Genomic DNA, 22,797 nt, shown 5'->3' on the forward strand with positions numbered 1-22,797 from the left:
AGTCACCTTCTTTCTACTCTCCAATGGCTGATAACAGAGTGCAATAGAATCCACCGCAGACGGATGAATCAGTGTCTGCTCAGCGGTTCTGATATTACCTGGTTCTTGTCCAGCTCGCAATTCTTGTACTCCTGTTCTCCCTGCTCCTGAAACGTGACAATGACGAAACCTACGAAGATGTTCATCATGAAGAAGGCGATGATGATGATGTAGATGATGAAGAAGATGGAAATCTCCACCCGGTGGTTGTAGATGGGGCCGATGTCCTCCGTGTGGGAGTCAATGGCTTTGTACAGCAGACTGAAAACAGAGGATATAATGTCACTGACCAACATTACCCACAGGGGGCGACCTCACTATTGCCTATAGTCCATGCACTGGGTTATGTTACGGCGGTGATTTGTATTACCATTAGACCCTGATGCTGCGTCATCTTTCTACAAGTGGGACAGGTGTTTAAGGGACGCATGGACCTAATTGGTTCTTCTGCTAGTGCCAAAAAAACCTGGAGTCCACATGAGCCCCATCTGCCGCCGGCTACGTAGCGACATATTTTGGCACGGACGGCACCAGGCTGATATTTCCTCTAACAATCTAATTATGCTTTGGTATTTTGTGAGTAGCGGCTCCCGATGCAGTGAAGTCATTGCAGATTATTAAATGGCTTTATAGAAATAATTGATGGATTTTATTAAGACTTGTCATAAAGCGCGGCCCACACAGGAGCTAAGAATACGGCGCGCGTCAATCAGCGGGTGACGGATAGTATTCTGTGATAGACGACAAAATGTTTCCTCTCCACAAATCAGCAAAAAGTTACCATGTTACCATCTAGAAGTTGTTAAAGGGCTTGTCCGGGGCTGGTTTCTCTCTCTAGTATTGAGGACAATAGATAGAAGTGAGTGTAGCACTGGCTGAGCATGCACTCAGTTCTCACACTCACCTTGTTCTGGTGATTGCAGGGGGTCCCTCAGAAATCATGCACTTACCCTCTGTCCTATGTCCCATTACAGAATAGGACACTCTCTACTAGTCACTAGGACTGTACCGCCATACCCCCCGCGCGTCTTGTCCTAGTTACTCTGGTTCCCGCTATCCCCACAACTCACTCCGGCCAGCCTTCAAAGGTGGAGACCGTGAAGAGCGCCATCATGGCGTCCAGGACGTTGTCAAAGTCAAATTTACTGTTCTCCCAGTTGCGTTCCTGAATCATTGGCTGAGACACGTCTCCGTCCTTGTAGGTGATGTACTTCCCCCTGCATATCACAACATGGAAAGAAAGCTTAATGATGGACCATGATGCATTATGGGACATGTAGTTTTTGGCTCTGATGCATGATTAGGGTTATTCCTGCCTAAGCAGCTACTGTAAGTAGTAACCGCAGGAGTATACATCTGACCGGACTACGATTGTCCAGGTAAGAAACCTCCATCCCAAGTCATTCTCACTCCATAGACAGTCACATCCGCATCACCAGTTTCTCCTGCTAGCTTGTTACAATGTATCAGATTATTGTCTCGTCTGGATACAGTTGTAACAAATGCTCAGATGTGAGAGGTACATGTCAGGACAGATAGTGGATAACAATATGTTCCCAAAATCCCCTAGTGGAGCATCCATGGCTATAAGACGCCTACACAATAGCCTTAAGTCAAAGTCTCTGTAAGGAAAACTCTTACTTTCCGACCCCAATATTATTCCAGGCTCTGCACTTACTTGCACTCGGACTCTGTGATCTTGGAGGTGTCTGTGCAGCTGTAGAGCTTACCCTAAAATCACAGAAAACAATGGGTTACATATCATTGTGAACCCAACATACAAGATCACAGCAATGTCCAACTCCTCTAATAAAACACTGAACTTAGTTTATATATTTTATGTATTTTTTACATTTCCTTCCCTCTTACTCTGAGAGTGGCTGCAGCAGGAGCCTCCCGTCTGCCCTGTCTACAGTACAAGCCCCGTCCTCCCGTCTGCCCCGTCTACAGTACAAGCCCCGTCCTCCCCTCTGCCCCGTCTACAGTACAAGCCCCGTCCTCCCCTCTGCCCCGTCTACAGTACAAGCCCCGTCCTCCCCTCTGCCCCGTCTACAGTACAAGCCCCGTCCTCCCCTCTGCCCTGTCTACAGTACAAGCCCCGTCCTCCCCTCTGCCCTGTCTATAGTACAAGCCCCGTCCTCCCCTCTCCCCTGTCTACAGTACAAGCCCCGTCCTCCCCTCTGCCCTGTCTGCAGTACAAGCCCCGTCCTCCCCTCTGCCCTGTCTACAGTACAAGCCCCGTCCTCCCCTCTGCCCTGTCTACAGTACAAGCCCCGTCCTCCCCTCTGCCCTGTCTACAGTACAAGCCCCGTCCTCCCGTCTGCCCTGTCTACAGTACAAGCCCCGTCCTCCCGTCTGCCCCGTCTACAGTACAAGCCCCGTCCTCCCCTCTGCCCCGTCTACAGTACAAGCCCCGTCCTCCCCTCTGCCCCGTCTACAGTACAAGCCCCGTCCTCCCCTCTGCCCCGTCTACAGTACAAGCCCCGTCCTCCCCTCTGCCCTGTCTACAGTACAAGCCCCGTCCTCCCCTCTGCCCTGTCTATAGTACAAGCCCCGTCCTCCCCTCTCCCCTGTCTACAGTACAAGCCCCGTCCTCCCCTCTGCCCTGTCTGCAGTACAAGCCCCGTCCTCCCCTCTGCCCTGTCTACAGTACAAGCCCCGTCCTCCCCTCTGCCCTGTCTACAGTACAAGCCCCGTCCTCCCCTCTGCCCTGTCTATAGTACAAGCCCCGTCCTCCCCTCTGCCCTGTCTATAGTACAAGCCCCGTCCTCCCGTCTGCCCTGTCTACAGTACAAGCCCCGTCCTCCCGTCTGCCCCGTCTACAGTACAAGCCCCGTCCTCCCCTCTGCCCCGTCTACAGTACAAGCCCCGTCCTCCCCTCTGCCCCGTCTACAGTACAAGCCCCGTCCTCCCCTCTGCCCCGTCTACAGTACAAGCCCCGTCCTCCCCTCTGCCCTGTCTACAGTACAAGCCCCGTCCTCCCCTCTGCCCTGTCTATAGTACAAACCCCGTCCTCCCCTCTCCCCTGTCTACAGTACAAGCCCCGTCCTCCCCTCTGCCCTGTCTGCAGTACAAGCCCCGTCCTCCCCTCTGCCCTGTCTACAGTACAAGCCCCGTCCTCCCCTCTGCCCTGTCTATAGTACAAACCCCGTCCTCCCCTCTCCCCTGTCTACAGTACAAGCCCCGTCCTCCCCTCTGCCCTGTCTACAGTACAAGCCCCGTCCTCCCCTCTGCCCTGTCTATAGTACAAGCCCCGTCCTCCCCTCTGCCCCGTCTACAGTACAAGCCCCGTCCTCCCCTCTGCCCTGTCTACAGTACAAGCCCCGTCCTCCCCTCTGCCCTGTCTATAGTACAAACCCCGTCCTCCCCTCTCCCCTGTCTACAGTACAAGCCCCGTCCTCCCCTCTGCCCTGTCTACAGTACAAGCCCCGTCCTCCCCTCTGCCCTGTCTACAGTACAAGCCCCGTCCTCCCCTCTGCCCTGTCTATAGTACAAGCCCCGTCCTCCCCTCTGCCCTGTCTGCAGTACAAGCCCCGTCCTCCCCTCTGCCCTGTCTATAGTACAAGCCCCGTCCTCCCCTCTGCCCTGTCTACAGTACAAGCCCCGTCCTCCCCTCTGCCCTGTCTACAGTACAAGCCCCGTCCTCCCCTCTGCCCTGTCTACAGTACAAGCCCCGTCCTCCCCTCTGCCCCGTCTATAGTACAAACCCCGTCCTCCCCTCTGCCCTGTCTACAGTACAAGCCCCGTCCTCCCCTCTGCCCTGTCTATAGTACAAGCCCCGTCCTCCCCTCTGCCCTGTCTATAGTACAAGCCCCGTCCTCCCCTCTGCCCTGTCTGCAGTACAAGCCCCGTCCTCCCCTCTGCCCTGTCTATAGTACAAGCCCCGTCCTCCCCTCTGCCCTGTCTACAGTACAAGCCCCGTCCTCCCCTCTGCCCTGTCTACAGTACAAACCCCGTCCTCCCCTCTCCCCTGTCTACAGTACAAGCCCCGTCCTCCCCTCTGCCCTGTCTACAGTACAAGCCCCGTCCTCCCCTCTGCCCTGTCTATAGTACAAGCCCCGTCCTCCCCTCTGCCCTGTCTATAGTACAAGCCCCGTCCTCCCCTCTGCCCTGTCTGCAGTACAAGCCCCGTCCTCCCCTCTGCCCTGTCTATAGTACAAGCCCCGTCCTCCCCTCTGCCCTGTCTACAGTACAAGCCCCGTCCTCCCCTCTGCCCTGTCTATAGTACAAGCCCCGTCCTCCCCTCTGCCCTGTCTATAGTACAAGCCCCGTCCTCCCCTCTGCCCCGTCTACAGTACAAGCCCCGTCCTCCCCTCTGCCCCGTCTATAGTACAAGCCCCGTCCTCCCCTCTGCCCTGTCTACAGTACAAGCCCCGTCCTCCCCTCTGCCCTGTCTGCAGTACAAGCCCCGTCCTCCCCTCTGCCCTGTCTATAGTACAAGCCCCGTCCTCCCCTCTGCCCTGTCTACAGTACAAGCCCCGTCCTCCCCTCTGCCCTGTCTGCAGTACAAGCCCCGTCCTCCCCTCTGCCCTGTCTATAGTACAAGCCCCGTCCTCCCCTCTGCCCCGTCTACAGTACAAGCCCCGTCCTCCCCTCTGCCCTGTCTGCAGTACAAGCCCCGTCCTCCCCTCTGCCCTGTCTATAGTACAAGCCCCATCCTTCACCAGTCCCATCCAGCTTAACAATAAAACAATTGACAAAATTATCTCCATTTCTGAAGTATTTTTTCTCTGTGTCTTGCAGCTCACCTTGAAGAGTTGGACCCCGATGCAGGCAAACATGAACTGGAGCAGAGTAGTAACAATGACGATATTACCGATGGTGCGAATGGCCACAAACACACACTGGACCACGTGCTACAGAGGGAAACACACGAGAGGTTGGTGGATCGATGCTCTGAAGCCTTTGCTACTGCAGAGTTTGTATAGGGCAAAGAGTGAGAAGTTAAGCAACTTTCCGATAGACCGTGTGCAGTCATTCTTCATCATTTGCAGCAATTCCGCTTGACCTAAGTGACTGGGTGTCTGCATTTCTGTTTATGGCTAATCATAAAATCCTATAACGCCATAAGACTTCTCAGAGCGGAGAGCTTGTTACAATTGTGTGCATACAATTTAGGGCACAAAGACAATAATCCTGTCCAATGCATTATAACAATATATGGGGATGCATGAAACTATCCAGACTGGGTGCAATTGTAACAAATCCTCAGCTGTGGATGCAAAGAAAGATTGTTTCCTTTACTCACAGCAAGCAGAGATCTTGAAAACTTTTAAAAATCTGAAACTTACTATTGAAAGTGTATTAGAAATGTGCAGAACTTGCAGCCCCTAGACTCACTGTTACCCACCTTGAGGCCTTTGGCTCTGTTAATGGCCCTGAGGGGCCTCAACACCCGCAGGACCCTGAGAATCTTCACCACATTGATGGCACTGGACCTAGGACGGAGGAAGGAGTGAGTGTACATATGTAAGAGGCATCACTCTGCAGGGAGTGAGGGTCCTCTCAGTCTTACTGTATTCCAAATGAGATGAGGGAGACGCTGACCACCAGCAGGTCCAAAATGTTAAAATAATTCCTGCAGAATGACCCCTTGTGCAAGAACGCCCCATATGCCGTCATCTGGAAGACAGGACGCTTCAGTGAGGAGAAACACATGGGATGTACAAAGCTTACAGAGAGATCTCTTCTCACTGTCAGGGGATGAGGACATGATGACATCCAAGGGCTGAAACCCACCGGACGCAGGTACATGACCCGTTACAGGTGAGAGCATACACCAGAATGAGCCGTGCACCTGCACTGCAAAATATTGCATGTTTCCATTCTCTGACATGAAGCAGAGGTCTCCAAGATAGTGACAAGTAGTGGAACTCCAATACAAAACGTGATCACACAGAGAAGTGAGTGCAAAGAAAGAACTGATACGCGAGCCCCTCTGTCTCCTTCTCCACTACTCTATACACACTGAATACACCTGCACACTCAGCTCCGGAGAAGGGATCAGGCATGTGAAAATCCAACAGCCTGATCCTTCTCTTCTCAACATCAGAAATCGAGGGATGGGTGGGACACCGTTAGATGGGTGACAGGTCTGACACCCTATATACATCACATGGACAGCAGGTCTGGCACCCCCATACACATCAGATGGATGGCAGGTCTGGCACCCCATACACATCAGATGGGTGGCAGCTCTGGCACCCCATACACATCAGATGGGTGGCAGCTCTGGCACCCCATACACATCAGATGGGGGGCAGCTCTGGCACCCCATACACATCAGATGGGTGGCAGGTCTGGCACCCCATACACATCAGATGGGTGGCAGCTCTGGCACCCCATACACATCAGATGGGGGGCAGCTCTGGCACCCCATACACATCAGATGGGTGGCAGGTCTGGCACCCCATACACATCAGATGGGAGGCAGGTCTGGCACCCCATACACATCAGATAGATGGCAGGTCTGGCACCCCATACACATCAGATGGGAGGCAGGTCTGGCACCCCATACACATCAGATAGATGGCAGGTCTGGCACCTCATACACATCAGATAGATGGCAGGTCTGGCACCTCATACACATCAGATGGATGGCAGGTCTGGCACCCCATACACATCAGATAGATGGCAGGTCTGGCACCCCATACACATCAGATGGACAGCAGGTCTGGCACCCCATACACATCAGATAGATGGCAGGTCTGGCACCCCATACACATCAGATGGGAGGCAGGTCTGGACCACATTCTTCTCATGTGAATGTCTCAGTGGACCGATATGATCTCATGTTCTGCACTTCCAGGGCCCAGAGACTCAGGGGCTCGATGTATCACAGTGAGTGTAAACCAGAGAGAGCACATAACACATTATTATACCATAGACACACAGGGGGCAACATGCAAAAAGGAAAGAGTCTGCATCCTGCCACGTGCCCTGACCTACTGTATGTGTGCTATCCGTGCTCCTAATACCCTCAGTCTATGGGGGTAAACCTCAGCCCATATGACATAATTTAAAGACCCTACGCACTGGCTGCTGCAGGCCCTACGCACTGGCTGCTGCAGGCCCTACGCACTGGCTGCTGCAGGCCCTACGCACTGGCTGCTGCAGGCCCTACGCACTGGCTGCTGCAGGCCCTACGCACTGGCTGCTGCAGGCCCTACGCACTGGCTGCTGCAGGCCCTACGCACTGGCTGCTGCAGGCCCTACGCACTGGCTGCTGCAGGCCCTACGCACTGGCTGCTGCAGGCCCTACGCACTGGCTGCTGCAGGCCCTACGCACTGGCTGCTGCAGGCCCTACGCACTGGCTGCTGCAGGCCCTACGCACTGGCTGCTGCAGGCCCTACGCACTGGCTGCTGCAGGCCCTACGCACTGGCTGCTGCAGGCCCTACGCACTGGCTGCTGCAGGCCCTACGCACTGGCTGCTGCAGGCCCTACGCACTGGCTGCTGCAGGCCCTACGCACTGGCTGCTGCAGGCCCTACGCACTGGCTGCTGCAGGCCCTACGCACTGGCTGCTGTGGTGTTTACCTTAAGGATGATTTCTAATGTAAAAATGCTAGTGAACACGTAATCTGCATTTCCTAGAATCTGAAAGAGAGAGCAGAGTTGTTAGTGCAGGTGGTGAGAGAGGCAGATAGGGGGCGGTGGTGAGTTATGGCTGAGGACAGATGGAGAGGAGGATGATGTTGTCAGGGTCCGGTTACCTTCAGAGCAATCTCAATGGTGAAAATGACGGTGAAAACTATATCAAAATAAAAGAGGACCTGAAAAACACAAAGACGATGAAACCGGGAGCCAGAGATGTGCTGTAAACTCTGCGGCTACAATCATACAGCAGCGACTATAGTGTGATAATACTCAGTGTAATATCATGGAGGGGTGCACTGTACAATAACATTTTATCCTGTCCCATCATACAGGTTTGTGGTCGCTCCCCAAACTACCCAATACCTCTGTATAGTACATTAGGGGATATTGGAGGATGGAATGGATGGGTGTATTCGGAGGGGTGATGTGATGGGGTCAGGTTGGATCTCCCATACCCCAGACAAGAGGAGACATTGTGCATACTTGATTCCTGAAGGAATAGTGTCGCACGGGGTCTTCTGCAGCCAGCGAGATGCTGCTCAGGAGGATGAAGAAGAGGATCAGGTTAGTGAAGATGTTGTTGTTGACGATTCTGTGGCAATGGAGTCGGAACCTGGAGATACAAGAGAAAGGATTAAAATGGAAAGGTAAAAAAAATCACCAATATTTTCAAATAGAAGTAAACTGAACAGAAGAAGTCTGAGCGGATTGGCCTTGATCTCATTCACAAGGAGAAAAGGAACTGACCCAATTCCTAGAGGTAAGAGAAGGAAGAGCGGAGAAGTACAGCGCAATGACAACTCAAGCTTTATCACTAAAGATCCAGCCGTGACACCGCCATATTACCAAAGATCCAGCCGTAACACCGCCATATCACCAAAGATCCAGCCGTAACACCGCCATATCACCAAAGATCCAGCCGTAACACCGCCATATCACCAAAGATCCAGCCGTAACACCGCCGTATCACCAAAGATCCAGCCGTAACACCGCCATATCACCAAAGATCCAGCCGTAACACCGCCATATCACCAAAGATCCAGCCGTAACACCGCCATATCACCAAATATCCAGCCGTAACACCGCCACATCACCAAAGATCCAGCCGTAACACGCCATATCACCAAAGATCCAGCCGTAACACCGCCATATCACCAGCCGTAACACCGCCATATCACCAAAGATCCAGCCGTAACACCGCCATATCACCAGCCGTAACACCGCCATATCACCAAAGATCCAGCCATAACAGCTCTATATCACCAAAGATCCAGCCTGAAAACACCGCCATATCACCAAAGATCCAGCCGTAACACCGCCATATCACCAAAGATCCAGCCGTAACACCGCCATATCACCAAAGATCCAGCCGTAACACCGCCATATCACCAAAGATCCAGCCGTAACACCGCCATATCACCAAAGATCCAGCCGTGACACCGCCATATCACCAAAGATCCACTGTAACACCGCCACATCACCAAAGATCCAGCCGTAACACCGTAATATCACCAAAGATCCAGCCGTAACACCGCCATATCACCAAAGATCCAGCCGTAACACCGCCATATCACCAAAGATCCAGCCGTGACACCGCCACATCACCAAAGATCCAGCCGTAACACTGCCATATCACCAAAGATCCAGCCGTAACACCGCCATATCACCAAAGATCCAGCCGTAACACCGCCATATCACCAAGATCTTGATCCTGCAGCAAATATCCTCTTTTTCTTGTTCCAGAGAAGACTTGTCATTACCAGCAATGATCCGGCTCTGTTACTAAAGATCCAACTACGTCATTCGCTTGCGCTCCGCCACCTCAGACCTATATCTGTTTGCAAACATCTGGCTCCTTCACCAATGCTCAGAGGATGAGGACCAAAAATAGATGACATTACTTGTTATCTGCCCGGAAAATGAAGAACGCGGTGGCCTCCGGCATGGGGACTGCCTTCTCCTTGATGTGCATCTCCGAGAGAGGACGAGGACGGGGACCGACCGGCATCTCAGGTTCTTCCTCTTCCTCTGAGGAGGCACAAGGACATTATATAGATGAGCGTCTCCAAGATTTCCCAGAATAACATGAAGACTACAGAGGCAGATGCTGCGTTACCTGGGTTGTCGTTGCTGCTGGGGTAAGGGGTTTTCTCATCGTTCTCATGAGATGGATATTCCTCCACATTGATCTATAAGCACAAACAGCAAAATCCATGTTTAAAGGCGGAAGCCAGCAATATTTCACGAAAAAAGTTCCAAGAGGAGGAGCGTAGTATGCTCCACCTACTCCAAACCTGCAGCGGGCATAATATAATATCAAGAAGAAATATGGAGATGTCTCCGGCACCTTGGTTGCTGGTGGAGACTCTCCATCTGCTGTGATCGCCTTCAGCTCGATCTTTTCCTTGTTCTCCTCCAGGGCCGGCACAGGCGACTTCCCAATGGTGTCATTGTCTTGCTTCTTCTCCGGGCTCGCCGTTCTGAGCAACACAAACAAAATGGGGTGATGATTAATTATAAAGGATGAAGGAACCTGTCATAATTATATGTATTCATAATTACGGAGACAAAACTCACCGAGCCAACTTCTTCCGCTCCTTCTCTTCCTCCTCTTCCTTCTGAGCTGAGGTCAGACTCTCGGCGTCGGCCAGATTGTCAACAGCAATGGCCAAGAAGACATTGAGGAGGATGTCTGTGTGACATTAAGGATCTGAGACATTGATTCACAGCTGACAGTAATGTCTCCAAATAAGGCAACAACTTCTACTACTGACCAGACAATGCAACTCACTCCTAAACATCACTTTACTCCATATATTACCGCCATACAGCACTACCACTGCTTGTTCTACATCTGTGGAGCGTGATAAGTGATGTAGTGTTATAGTCTCTATATCCACTCCTGTTCACAGATCATTAAGGATACAATTGCCGCAGATGAAGAGGATGATGAAATATATACAGACAAGCATCCCAGGAAACGAGGGTCCGCCGTAAGCCATGATCCCATCGTACATTACAGAATTCCAGTCCTCACCTGTGAGGATCTAACCAGGAAAACCAATGAGGATCGATTCCCATAGAGATCAGAGACTGTTATTACCCAACTATAGTATCGTACCTGGAAAACAGTCAGCAGCGCCTGTGGAAAGTTATCGAATGTACTCCTGCGGGTCTGCATCTCATCAAAGTTAAATTTACCCCCGAAAAGTTGCATCCCCAGCAAAGAGAAGATGATGATGAAGAGGAAGAGCAGAAGCAGCAGAGATGCGATGGAGCGCACAGAGTTCAGCAGCGAGGCCACAAGATTACTCAGAGAATTCCAATACCTGTAATATGAAATGTGTCATCAGCCGTCACGCAGGATACTGACAGTGTGAAAATACAGAAACATAGCAAGATGGCGCAGAGTCTCCCCTCACAAATACCTGGTGATCTTAAATATCCTGAGAAGGCGCACACATCGCAGGACGGAGATTCCCAGAGGAGACATGATTTTGGTCTCCACCAGTATGGTCTCCAGGATTCCTCCGCACACGATGAAGCAGTCGAAGCGGTTGAAGAGGGATACAAAGTAAGCCTGGAGCCCGAGACTGTACATCTTCAGGAGCATCTCAGCTGTGAAGAGTGCCAGGAGGACCTTGTTTGCTGTATCTGTAGATGGAAGAAGAAAGCAATGATTCCAAGTTTTGTGTTTTAGTTGTTTATTTGTTTAAAGATCTTCTGAGTTTATTTGTTTTAAGCCTCTCACTTAGCTTAATCAATTCCCTACACCAGTGGTGGCGAACCTATGGCCCGGGAGCCAGAGGTGGCACTCAGAGCCATTTCTATGGGCACTCAGACCATCACCTCAGGACAGAGTTCACCAAATAGGACCAAATCCACCAAGTCCCAGGCAACTTAAGAGATGCGGGAAAAGTGAGAAGGTGTTGACAGAACTGCAATATCTTTGGAGGTCCTCCTCCTGGACCAACCATTTTTCCTCTACAGAGAGACCCTGGAGAGACGCTACAACGAGAGTCTGAATTTGCCCTCATTCTTTAAACTGTATTGGTGGCCTCAGGGGGGCGATACAATTGAAAGATGTGAAAGAACAGATAGCAATAAGTTACTGCTTAAAATCCCATGTTGGCACTTAACAGGAAAATAAGTGGATTTTGGTTGTAGTTTGGGCACTCTGTCTCCAAAAGGTTCTCCATCACTGCCCTACACTGTACTGAAGAGACACAACCATGTCAAAACAGCACCGTCTACCGTTAGGATCCTTCTGGAATAGATATACTGGCTTCCCCCTCCGGCAGATTCTAGGGCTTATTCTATTCAGACTCTGTCTCCTTCTTCCTTTGGTAGCTGATGGGGGCTAGCTCTGAACATAATGAGGAACATTTACTAAGCGTCCGAATGCCACATTTTCATCAGGTTTCACAATTTTTTTCCAGTTTTTGCTGAATTGCCCTGAGTTTTTGGTGCACGCGATTGGATTGTGTGTCGCATCGGCGCCGGCTTGCATGCGACACAAAACGGGGGGCGTGGACGTCGGACAACCCGACTGATTCGGACAAACCGTGGAATTTAAAAAGCAAATTGTGTCGCAAGATCAGCTCTTACATGCACCAGGAAGAAGAAGGTGAACTCTGGCGGATCTCAGTGGGGGAAGCGACGGATGCAGGAAATTGGATGCACTATCTTAGTGAATCGAGGCAGCTCCGAATCCTTGTCGGACAATGCACGGCGGGGATCGCGACGGGTAAGTAAATGTGCCCCATTTTGTCTCCTTCCCTTTCAGCCCGTTGCTGAAGGCTGGCTTTAGACAGAATCTGTCTCCTTCCCCTTCTGGCAGCTTCTGTGGGCCAGCTCTGTATAGAATCTATCTCCTTCCCCTCAAGGAGCTGACAATGTAGTCCTTTCTTACTCCCTCTTGAAGAAGTAGTCTTCTCCGCTTTATTGTAGACGCTCTGCCTTGATCTACATCCATCTCCAAGGCCAGAGTCAGCTTTTTGCTACATTTTCCTGGGGTCCTCACCTTGCACCTCTGTCAGCCAGTCCGGCTGGTTGTAGTGCTCGGAGGCGATGGTGAGCGTGTTAAGGAACACCAGGAAGATCACCAACCAGTAGAAGACATTCGACTTCACCGCCGCCCGGCACTTCCTCCTGCAGAACCGGTTCCATCTCCTCCAATAGCGACTGCAGACACAGGAAGATATATACCGCTCATTATCACATCCATCCCTTTACTATAGTCAGTATTGGGTTATTTCCTGGATTATTTACTCTATGGAAGAGATTTGCAACTTTCCTATGGACTTTGTATTCCATTTCCTCCCCATTTTAAGATCTTTGCTTGCTGTCTGTGTATAGAGATGTTTACATGCAGTTGCTAAAAAAACTTAGTTAGTTAGTTAACCGGTCTAGAAAAATCTCTATCCTGTCAACATATTCAGTTACATTGTATCAGAGCCTGAAGATAAGTGTCGTGAGCTCTGTCCACATTTGGATTTAATGTTACATTTGGTGTATGGGAACGCTCGCACACCAGTCACATCCATAGGCTCCCCCATTGTATGCCAAGCGTATCCTGGTTGTAATTAGAACATGGAATGCTTCAGTTGGGGCATTACAACCTTAATTTTCAGACTCCATTCACTGACAGCAAGCAGACATCTTATAAATTCAGTATAACTACAACATACAGAAGGTTGCAGCACATTTCACTGGGGACATTGGTGCTCTCCGGATGTATATCTGTGCTCACATCCAATCTCCATGTAAATCTGCGCTATCATTAGGTTGTAAGGACCAATAAAGGATCCAGTTTATGTAACGTGGCCCCTGGGGGTGTTGGGGGGAGGCCTGCGGGGGCGTCTGTCAGAGTTGTACGTTTGGCTGTTGTCGAGCGAGGTCACACACAAGCTTCCTACTGACCTAAATGAATTCTCCTCAAGATGCATTAAGTGCGGCAGATCCCCTTTTACACCCAATTACCCCGGGCCATTGTTAGCCGAGCCGCAGTTGCTAAGCTGCTGAGATCTTCAGAGTGGGAGGTCTGTAATTAGCTCTAAGTATCTGCTACAGCCCCTAATTATCTCCTGTGTACAGTGACATTTGTGAATGACTCCAGAACCAAAAGATTCTAATAATCCCCGATCTTCTGGCTGACGCTTTTCACAAGCTCCTATAAACGCTCCCAGGCTCCTGAATGCTGCGTCTGTCCCTCTGCTTGTCCGTCCCCCTTGTCCTAAGCCCCGCCCATGCGGAGCACAGCTTCCCTGGCGGCCAGGTTATACGCAGCAGCCGCTAGTCACCTTATGACTCAGCTATGAAGTAAAATTCTTACCTAAATTTAGACTTGGAAATCCTGTGCCTAAAAGAAAGAGAAATGGAAATGATGTTGAGTCAGAAATTACATTATTCATCCCCGCAGCAGGACAAGTGGCTGCGAGCGCAACCCTCTCCCTCCTCCCTCCCTGCAACGTGAGAAGATGAAGGTGAGTAAGAGAGGAAAACATCCACAAGCGGGGAACTACAACCCTCAGCATTATATACTCACGCCAGGCGGACCCCGCAGCTCTCCTCTTCCACATCTCCGCTGCCCACATTGTCAGTATTCACAGACTCCGTCTCGCTGGTGGGCATACTCACTGCAAAACACGAGAACTTCATAGTACAGCGCCAGGACATCCACACACTACACACAAACTGCAGCATGAACCAGGGATGGAAGAATAAATCATTCTTTATACATTAGTGGAATTAGATTGTAGATCCTTAATAGAACATTACAGAGATGTCACAGCCCTTGACCCATGGCTGGCGGCCACCGCTCTAGGGGTTAATCAGGGGTTATACAAGGCATGACACTGCCCCCCAAATATATCACACTGCTGTGACGCAGCACAATATACAGGACTGTGACTGTGCTGCGGCATTCAGCGGATCCCACGCAGGAGGCCTTCCAGGGCTGGATTTTCCAGATAATCTTGTTAAATTTAGCAGAGAATTATTTTATGCTTGACTGGATGCCAATAAAGGACAAGAGATGGGGCCTGAAACAAATCACCAGGAGCGCGGCCCCCTCCCTCCCCCCTGGACAATTGTCTCTGCTCATTACCGGGGAGATATCTTTAGATCACAGAGTAAAGCAGGTCCTCAGTTTAGTGTCATTGGAAGGGAAGGTCAGCTCATAAATCACCAGCGTGACTCCACATGATTGGGCTCTAATACAGGGCCCTGCCGGGGGCCCCGGGAGGCCTGATGCATCACCTTGTGAATGATGTGTCAGGGGCCAGCGCCGAGATAATGGAAAGTTAATGTTTACTACATCAACACATAAGTGATGACTATGAAAGCCGCTCAGGGGCTATCAATAGTCAGCCGCTTTGCCTATATCTGGATGCAGCTTTAGTGGTGACTAGAGTATAAGATGTAGTAATGAATATTAAAGCACTGACTGTTTCGGGGTTTATCCTCATCAATATCTTCATCCTCGTTTTCAGGGTCGATGTCTTCCGCCTGCGTGATCCAGTCCAGGTAACCTTTCAAATCTTCTTCCAGCTGCTGCTTCTCCCTCAGTTTCTGAAAGTCGCCCCGAGCCTTGGCCTTCTCCCTCTCCTTAGAGAACTCCCTGGGCAGACGGAAAGGTAGGGGTTAAAATAATGTATAACACAGGAGATTATTAACTAGACGTGGGCCATGGGGAGACCACTAGTGCAGGCTTCCTCTCTAACACTAGACATGGCTCATAAGATAAGACTCCAGGCACGACAACTCCTCTCCTGGCATGAGAAGTGAAGATTTGTAGGATGGGGGTCAAAGGAGGACAAGACCACCGGTTATCACCACCAGATAGTCTGTGGCTGCCATGCCTTGTTACGTAGGATAATTGCTATAGTCAGATTTTATATTGATAAAACCTTTGGTTCTGTATCGATAATAGAAAGGATCCGTCCTCCCCAAAAAATAGCAGAAAACATTCTGCAGCACCAACTGTGTCCACATGGTGGCGCCAGACATATTCTATATATAACAAGTCCATTAGCATAAGCAGAACATATATACATCATATGTCTCTTGCTAAATGATCATTGAAATTAAAGGAAATTGCCAAGATTTGATCTGACAATCTGATTGGTTGCTGTGAATTGGTATTAAAATAACAATTACTTCTACTTTAGTAGCAATTAATGTACCGCCATGTGTTATTCTCAGTGAAATCACTAGTACAATGCCGTCACCGGTTGTATAATAACATTACTAGAGAGGAGCTGACCCGACGTTCAAGTTTGACCTGGCCAATCAGAGCCCTGGCTAGTTGTTATGGGTGTCCATTTGCCTGATTGGCTGTTTGCCTGCCAATCCGGCAATGTTTTTGGATCAGGTGGCTGAACGCTGGACCCAAACTTGAGCATTGGATCTGCTCTTCTCTAAACATCACTACAATGAGTTCATGGGTTTAATGAAGTCATTAGCTCAGTGACTTGAGTTATGATGTCACCAGTTCACAGGAGTCGCATGTGCTGTGATGTGGCTGATCTGATTATGTCACCAGTTCACTGATGTTGCCAATTTACTTATAGTTGATACGCAGAAAAAAAAAAAAAGATTGCAAGCTCCTGTGACAAAAGGCAGTATTCTCCTGTACTTGCAGGAATTATTAGTCATAAACATTTTTATTTACCGTGTTATTTTAATAGCTGGAACGGCTGCAATTGTATCTGCACCCAAATAAAGGGCAGGAAACATTCAGTAGCTGCATATGGCGGCATTAAGTACAGCACACAATGTCAAGTGCTCATGTCTCCAGTCACTGAGCCTGTAATTTACAACAACATAAATCATGAGCTTCTGTCTAGAGCTTAAGGGGGATGTGCACAGAATCAGTAATGTCATGTATGTACACAGTGACTGCACCAGCAGCAGAATAGTGAGTGCAGCTCTGGGGTATAATACAAAATGTAACTCAGGATCAGTACAGGATAAGTAATGTCATGTATGTACACAGTGACTGCACCAGCAGCAGAATAGTGAGTGCAGCTCTGGAGTATAATACAGGATGTAACTCAGGATCAGTACAGGATAAGTAATGTCATGTATGTACACAGTGACTGCACCAGCAGCAGAATAGTGAGTGCAGCTCTGGGGTATAATACAGGATGTAACTCAGGATCAGTACAGGATAAGTAATGTCATGTATGTACACAGTGACTGCACCAGCAGCAGAATAGTGAGTGCAGCTCTGGGGTATAATACAGGATGTAACTCAGGATCAGTACAGGATAAGTAATGTCATGTATGTACACAGTGACTGCACCAGCAGCAGAATAGTGAGTGCAGCTCTGGAGTATAATACAGAATGTAACTCAGGATCAGTACAGGATAAGTAATGTCATGTATGTACACAGTGACTGCACCAGCAGCAGGATAGTGAGTGCAGCTCTGGGGTATAATACAGGATGTAACTCAGGATCAGTACAGGATAAGTAATGTCATGTATGTACACAGTGACTGCACCAGCAGCAGAACAGTGAGTGCAGCTCTGGAGTATAATACAGGATGTAACTCAGGATCAGTACAGGATAAGTAATGTCATGTATGTACACAGTGACTGCACCAGCAGCAGAATAGTGAGTGCAGCTCTGGGGTATAATACAGGATGTAACTCAGGATCAGTACAGGATAAGTAATGTCATGTATGTACACAGTGACTGCACCAGCAGCAGAATAGTGAGTGCAGCTCTGGGGTATAATACAGGATGTAACTCAGGATCAGTACAGGATAAGTAATGTCATGTATGTACACAGTGACTGCACCAGCAGCAGAATAGTGAGTGCAGCTCTGGAGTATAATACAAAATGTAACTCAGGATCAGTACAGGATAAGTAATGTCATGTATGTACACAGTGACTGCACCAGCAGCAGGATAGTGAGTGCAGCTCTGGGGTATAATACAGGATGTGACTCAGGATCAGTACAGGATAAGTAATGTCATGTATGTACACTGTGACTGCACCAGCAGCAGAATAGTGAGTGCAGCTCTGGGGTATAATACAGGATGTAACTCAGGATCAGTACAGGATAAGTAATGTCATGTATGTACACAGTGACTGCACCAGCAGCAGAATAGTGAGTGCAGCTCTGGGGTATAATACAGGATGTAACTCTGGATCAGTACAGGATAAGTAATGTCATGTATGTACACAGTGACTGCACCAGCAGCAGGATAGTGAGTGCAGCTCTGGGGTATAATACAGGATGTAACTCAGGATCAGTACAGGATAAGTAATGTCATGTATGTACAGTGACTGCACCAGCAGCATAATAGTGAGTGCAGCTCTGGGGTATAATACAGGATGTAACTCAGGATCAGTACAGGATAAGTAATGTCATGTATGTACAGTGACTGCACCAGCAGCAGAATAGTGAGTGCAGCTCTGGAGTATAATACAGGATGTAACTCAGGATCAGCACAGGATAAGTAATGTCATGTATGTACACAGTGACTGCACCAGCAGCAGAATAGTGAGTGCAGCTCTGGAGTATAATACAGGATGTAACTCAGGATCAGTACAGGATAAGTAATGTCATGTATGTACACAGTGACTGCACCAGCAGCAGAATAGTGAGTGCAGCTCTGGGGTATAATACAGGATGTAACTCAGGATCAGTACAGGATAAGTAATGTCATGTATGTACACAGTGACTGCACCAGCAGCAGAATAGTGAGTGCAGCTCTGGAGTATAATACAGGATGTAACTCAGGATCAGTACAGGATAAGTAATGTCATGTATGTACACAGTGACTGCACCAGCAGCAGAATAGTGAGTGCAGCTCTGGGGTATAATACAGGATGTAACTCTGGATCAGTACAGGATAAGTAATGTCATGTATGTACACAGTGACTGCACCAGCAGCAGAATAGTGAGTGCAGCTCTGGGGTATAATACAGGATGTAACTCAGGATCAGTACAGGATAAGTAATGTCATGTATGTACACAGTGACTGCACCAGCAGCAGAATAGTGAGTGCAGCTCACAGGTGCTGCACTTCCTCCAGTTTGTTACTTATTGAGGAGATGATATACATTACAGCTGCTTCCTCTTTTTAAGCCATTTCTGTTGATGACTACATATATACTATATATACATTGCACGATAAGACCGGTGTCTCCATTGCTGGACAGTTACAGTGATGACAGGGTGAATCATCCTCTTACCCACTCAACACACCGAGGACCAGGTTCAGTACGAAAAACGATCCAAATATGACGAGGCTGACGAAGTAGACACATGGCAGCTCATACCCCATAGCGTCCTGCATCTGAGGAGAGGAGAGCAGCCACGTGTTACACCAGACATCAGCAGAACCCCTTATGTATAGACTCCTCATGGCCCACACTGCTGCAAATCTATATACTATCTATATACACCAGACATGGCACTGTGGCTGCAGCTCTGGGTGTGACTAGAGACATGATGGGACTCCAGAACAGTAATGGAAAATAAATATCTGTCCTGGAGAGGAACTTTCTATTTCTATGAATATGTCCCTGTGACAATCCCCTTTATACCAGGCCCAGGCTCCGCTCTATTTATAATCCTTTCATCCTCCCGAGCCTCTGGAAATCCACTTCAAAGTTTTAACATCAGCCTCACCCCAGTGACCCTGAAGGGGGGCCGTGTACATGGAGATGATGCGGATGATGGTGACGAGGTGGCATCTCCTGGCCCCGGGGCCTACAACATGTTTCCAGAGTGAAAATCCCAGGGATGAGAAATGTGAGATACAAAAGGAAACATTGTGTCTGCACTGATACAAAGTAACAGAAAGGGAGACTGTGGGAAATGTGGACCCTGAGCACTGCCTGATCCATAGACTCATCTGTATGATCAGTCCACCTACCCAGTATAGCACATCCGTCCAGCCCTCCATGGTGATGCACTGGAAGACAGTCAGCATGGCAAACGCAAAGTTGTCAAAATTGGTGATACCATGCTTAGGTCCATCCCAGCCCGATTCACACGCGGTCCCATTAGGACAGTGCCGGCCATTATTGCTAATGAGAGCGCAGGGGGACGGCTCCTCCTCTGCAGGAACATCTACAGAGGGACAAGATGGAAGAAAAATCACAAAGATACCAATCACTGCTCTCCCTGTGACATCACTGTGTGTATTATCCCTGTACAGTGACATCACTGTGTGTATTATCCCTGTACTGTGACATCACTGTGTGTATTATCCCTGTACTGCGACATCACTGTGTGTATTATCCCTGTACTGTGACATCACTGTGTGTATTATCCCTGTACTGTGACATCACTGTGTGTATTATCTCTGTACTGTGACATCACTGTGTGTATTATCCCTGTACTGTGACATCACTGTGTGTATTATCCCTGTACTGTGACATCACTGTGTATTATCCCTGTACTGTGACATCACTGTGTGTATTATCCCTGTACTGTGACATCACTGTGTGTATTATCCCTGTACTGTGACATCACTGTGTGTATTATCCCTGTACTGTGACATCACTGTGTGTATTATCCCTGTACTGTGACATCACTGTGTGTATTATCTCTGTACTGTGACATCACTGTGTGTATTATCCCTGTACTGTGACATCACTGTGTGTATTATTCCTGTACTGTGACATCACTGTGTGTATTCTCTCTGTACTGTGACATCACTGTGTGTATTCTTCATGTACTGTGACATCGCTGTGTGTATTATCCCTGTACTGTGACATCACTGTGTGTATTCTCCCTGTACTGTGACATCACTGTGTGTATTATCCCTGTACTGTGACATCACTGTGTGTATTATCCCTGTACTGTGACATCACTGTGTGTATTATCCCTGTACTGTGACATCACTGTGTGTATTATCTCTGTACTGTGACATCACTGTGTGTATTATCTCTGTACTGTGACATCACTGTGTGTATTATCCCTGTACTGTGACATCACTGTGTGTATTCTCCCTGTACTGTGACATCACTGTGTGTATTATCTCTGTACTGTGACATCGCTGTGTGTATTATCCCTGTACTGTGACATCACTGTGTGTATTATCCCTGTACTGTAACATCACTGTGTGTATTATCTCCTGCACTGTGACATCGCTGTGTGTATTATCCCCTGTACTGTGACATCACTGTGTGTAATATCCCTGTACTGTGACATCACTGTGTGTATTATCTCTGTACTGTGACATCGCTGTGTGTATTATCCCTGTACTGTGACATCGCTGTGTGTATTATCCCTGTACTGTGACATCACTGTGTGTATTATCCCTGTACTGTGACATCACTGTGTGTATTATCCCTGTACTGTGACATCACTGTGTGTATTATCTCTGTACTGTGACATCACTGTGTGTATTATCCCTGTACTGTGACATCGCTGTGTGTATTATCCCTGTACTGTGACATCGCTGTGTGTATTATCTCTGTACTGTGACATCACTGTGTGTATTATCCCTGTACTGTGGCATCACTGTGTGTATTATCTCTGTACTGTGACATCGCTGTGTGTATTATCCCTGTACTGTGACATCGCTGTGTGTATTATCTCTGTACTGTGACATCGCTGTGTGTATTATCCCTGTACTGTGACATCGCTGTGTGTATTATCCCTGTACTGTGACATTGCTGTGTGTATTATCTCTGTACTGTGACATCGCTGTGTGTATTATCTCTGTACTGTGACATCGCTGTGTGTATTATCTCTGTACTGTGACATCGCTGTGTGTATTATCCCTGTACTGTGACATCACTGTGTGTATTATCCCTGTACTGTAACATCACTGTGTGTATTATCTCCTGCACTGTGACATCGCTGTGTGTATTATCCCCTGTACTGTGACATCACTGTGTGTAATATCCCTGTACTGTGACATCACTGTGTGTATTATCTCTGTACTGTGACATCGCTGTGTGTATTATCCCTGTACTGTGACATCGCTGTGTGTATTATCCCTGTACTGTGACATCACTGTGTGTATTATCCCTGTACTGTGACATCACTGTGTGTATTATCCCTGTACTGTGACATCACTGTGTGTATTATCTCTGTACTGTGACATCACTGTGTGTATTATCCCTGTACTGTGACATCGCTGTGTGTATTATCCCTGTACTGTGACATCGCTGTGTGTATTATCTCTGTACTGTGACATCACTGTGTGTATTATCTCTGTACTGTGACATCGCTGTGTGTATTATCTCTGTACTGTGACATCGCTGTGTGTATTATCCCTGTACTGTGACATCGCTGTGTGTATTATCTCTGTACTGTGACATCGCTGTGTGTATTATCCCTGTACTGTGACATTGCTGTGTGTATTATCTCTGTACTGTGACATCGCTGTGTGTATTATCTCTGTACTGTGACATCACTGTGTGTATTCTCCCTGTACTGTGACATCACTGTGTGTATTATCCCTGTACTGTGACATCGCTGTGTGTATTATCCCTGTACTGTGACATCGCTGTGTGTATTATCTCTGTACTGTGACATCACTGTGTGTATTATCCCTGTACTGTGACATCACTGTGTGTATTATCCCTGTACTGTGACATAACTGTGTGTATTATCCCTGTACTGTGACATCACTGTGTGTATTATCCCTGTACTGTGACATCACTGTGTGTATTATCTCTGTACTGTGACATCACTGTGTGTATTCCTTCCTCTTACCTTTGTTGGTCAGTAAGTAGCAGGTTTTGTGCATTTTGCCCATGAACAGCTCCAGGCCGATGATGGCGTAGATGATGATGACGAATAAGACGAGCAGGGCGATGTGCAGGAGGGGGACCATGGCCTTGATGATGGAGTTCAGCACCACCTGCAGACCTGCACACAAGACCAGGAAGTGATTACACTGGAGGCACAACGTGGTTTTCCTGGATAATATGCATTGCACAGACACATACTACTACAGGCACCACCTTGTAGGACGGGTGTTACCCCTATACTACTACAGACACCACCTTGTAGGACGGGTGTTACCCCTATACTACTACAGGCACCACCTTGTAGGACGGGTGTTACCCCTATACTACTACAGGCACCACCTTGTAGGACGGGTGTTACCCCTATACTACTACAGGCACCACCTTGTAGGACGGGTGTTACCTCTATACTACTACAGGCACCACCTTGT

The 22,797-nt window shown here is 48.7% G+C and overlaps 1 protein-coding gene and 2 long non-coding RNA genes across 9 annotated transcripts in view; 2 read left to right on the forward strand and 1 right to left on the reverse strand.

Annotated features, from left to right (window-relative positions):
- LOC140125952 (uncharacterized) overlaps positions 1-4,915 on the forward strand; it is a 51,150-nt gene extending 46,235 nt beyond the window's left edge. For both annotated transcript variants that reach the window (XR_011854742.1, XR_011854743.1), the window contains one exon: positions 4,783-4,915. This is a non-coding gene — a long non-coding RNA (uncharacterized lncRNA). The remainder of the gene's footprint in view (positions 1-4,782) is intronic.
- The window catches only part of CACNA1C (calcium voltage-gated channel subunit alpha1 C), a 245,397-nt gene that overhangs the window by 42,444 nt on the left and 180,156 nt on the right, over positions 1-22,797 (reverse strand). For 3 of the 6 annotated variants that reach the window (XM_072144910.1, XM_072144908.1, XM_072144907.1), the window contains exons 6-27: positions 22,332-22,487; positions 19,534-19,730; positions 18,848-18,951; positions 15,085-15,257; positions 14,184-14,274; positions 13,971-13,997; positions 12,660-12,820; positions 11,065-11,290; positions 10,758-10,965; positions 10,563-10,683; positions 10,214-10,328; positions 9,984-10,116; positions 9,753-9,825; positions 9,538-9,664; positions 8,120-8,249; positions 7,577-7,636; positions 5,555-5,661; positions 5,390-5,477; positions 4,788-4,895; positions 1,718-1,770; positions 1,110-1,256; positions 99-300 (exon numbers count right to left, since the gene is read on the reverse strand). In XM_072144910.1, coding sequence (XP_072001011.1) covers positions 99-300; positions 1,110-1,256; positions 1,718-1,770; positions 4,788-4,895; positions 5,390-5,477; positions 5,555-5,661; positions 7,577-7,636; positions 8,120-8,249; positions 9,538-9,664; positions 9,753-9,825; positions 9,984-10,116; positions 10,214-10,328; positions 10,563-10,683; positions 10,758-10,965; positions 11,065-11,290; positions 12,660-12,820; positions 13,971-13,997; positions 14,184-14,274; positions 15,085-15,257; positions 18,848-18,951; positions 19,534-19,730; positions 22,332-22,487 — 2,807 coding nt within the window. Of the gene's footprint in view, positions 1-98; positions 301-1,109; positions 1,257-1,717; positions 1,771-4,787; positions 4,896-5,389; positions 5,478-5,554; positions 5,662-7,576; positions 7,637-7,752; positions 7,813-8,119; positions 8,250-9,537; positions 9,665-9,752; positions 9,826-9,983; positions 10,117-10,213; positions 10,329-10,562; positions 10,684-10,757; positions 10,966-11,064; positions 11,291-12,659; positions 12,821-13,970; positions 13,998-14,183; positions 14,275-15,084; positions 15,258-18,847; positions 18,952-19,533; positions 19,731-22,331; positions 22,488-22,797 lie in introns of all 6 variants that reach the window. The other 3 variants (XM_072144912.1, XM_072144909.1, XM_072144911.1) reach the window with 2 other exon arrangements.
- Positions 15,206-22,797, forward strand: part of LOC140125953 (uncharacterized) — a 78,872-nt gene continuing 71,280 nt past the window's right edge. Inside the window, exon 1 of the long non-coding RNA XR_011854744.1 lies at positions 15,206-15,273. This is a non-coding gene — a long non-coding RNA (uncharacterized lncRNA). The remainder of the gene's footprint in view (positions 15,274-22,797) is intronic.

This window comes from Engystomops pustulosus, chromosome 4 (assembly GCF_040894005.1).
Source record: "Engystomops pustulosus chromosome 4, aEngPut4.maternal, whole genome shotgun sequence".
Classification (NCBI taxonomy): domain Eukaryota; kingdom Metazoa; phylum Chordata; class Amphibia; order Anura; family Leptodactylidae; genus Engystomops; species Engystomops pustulosus.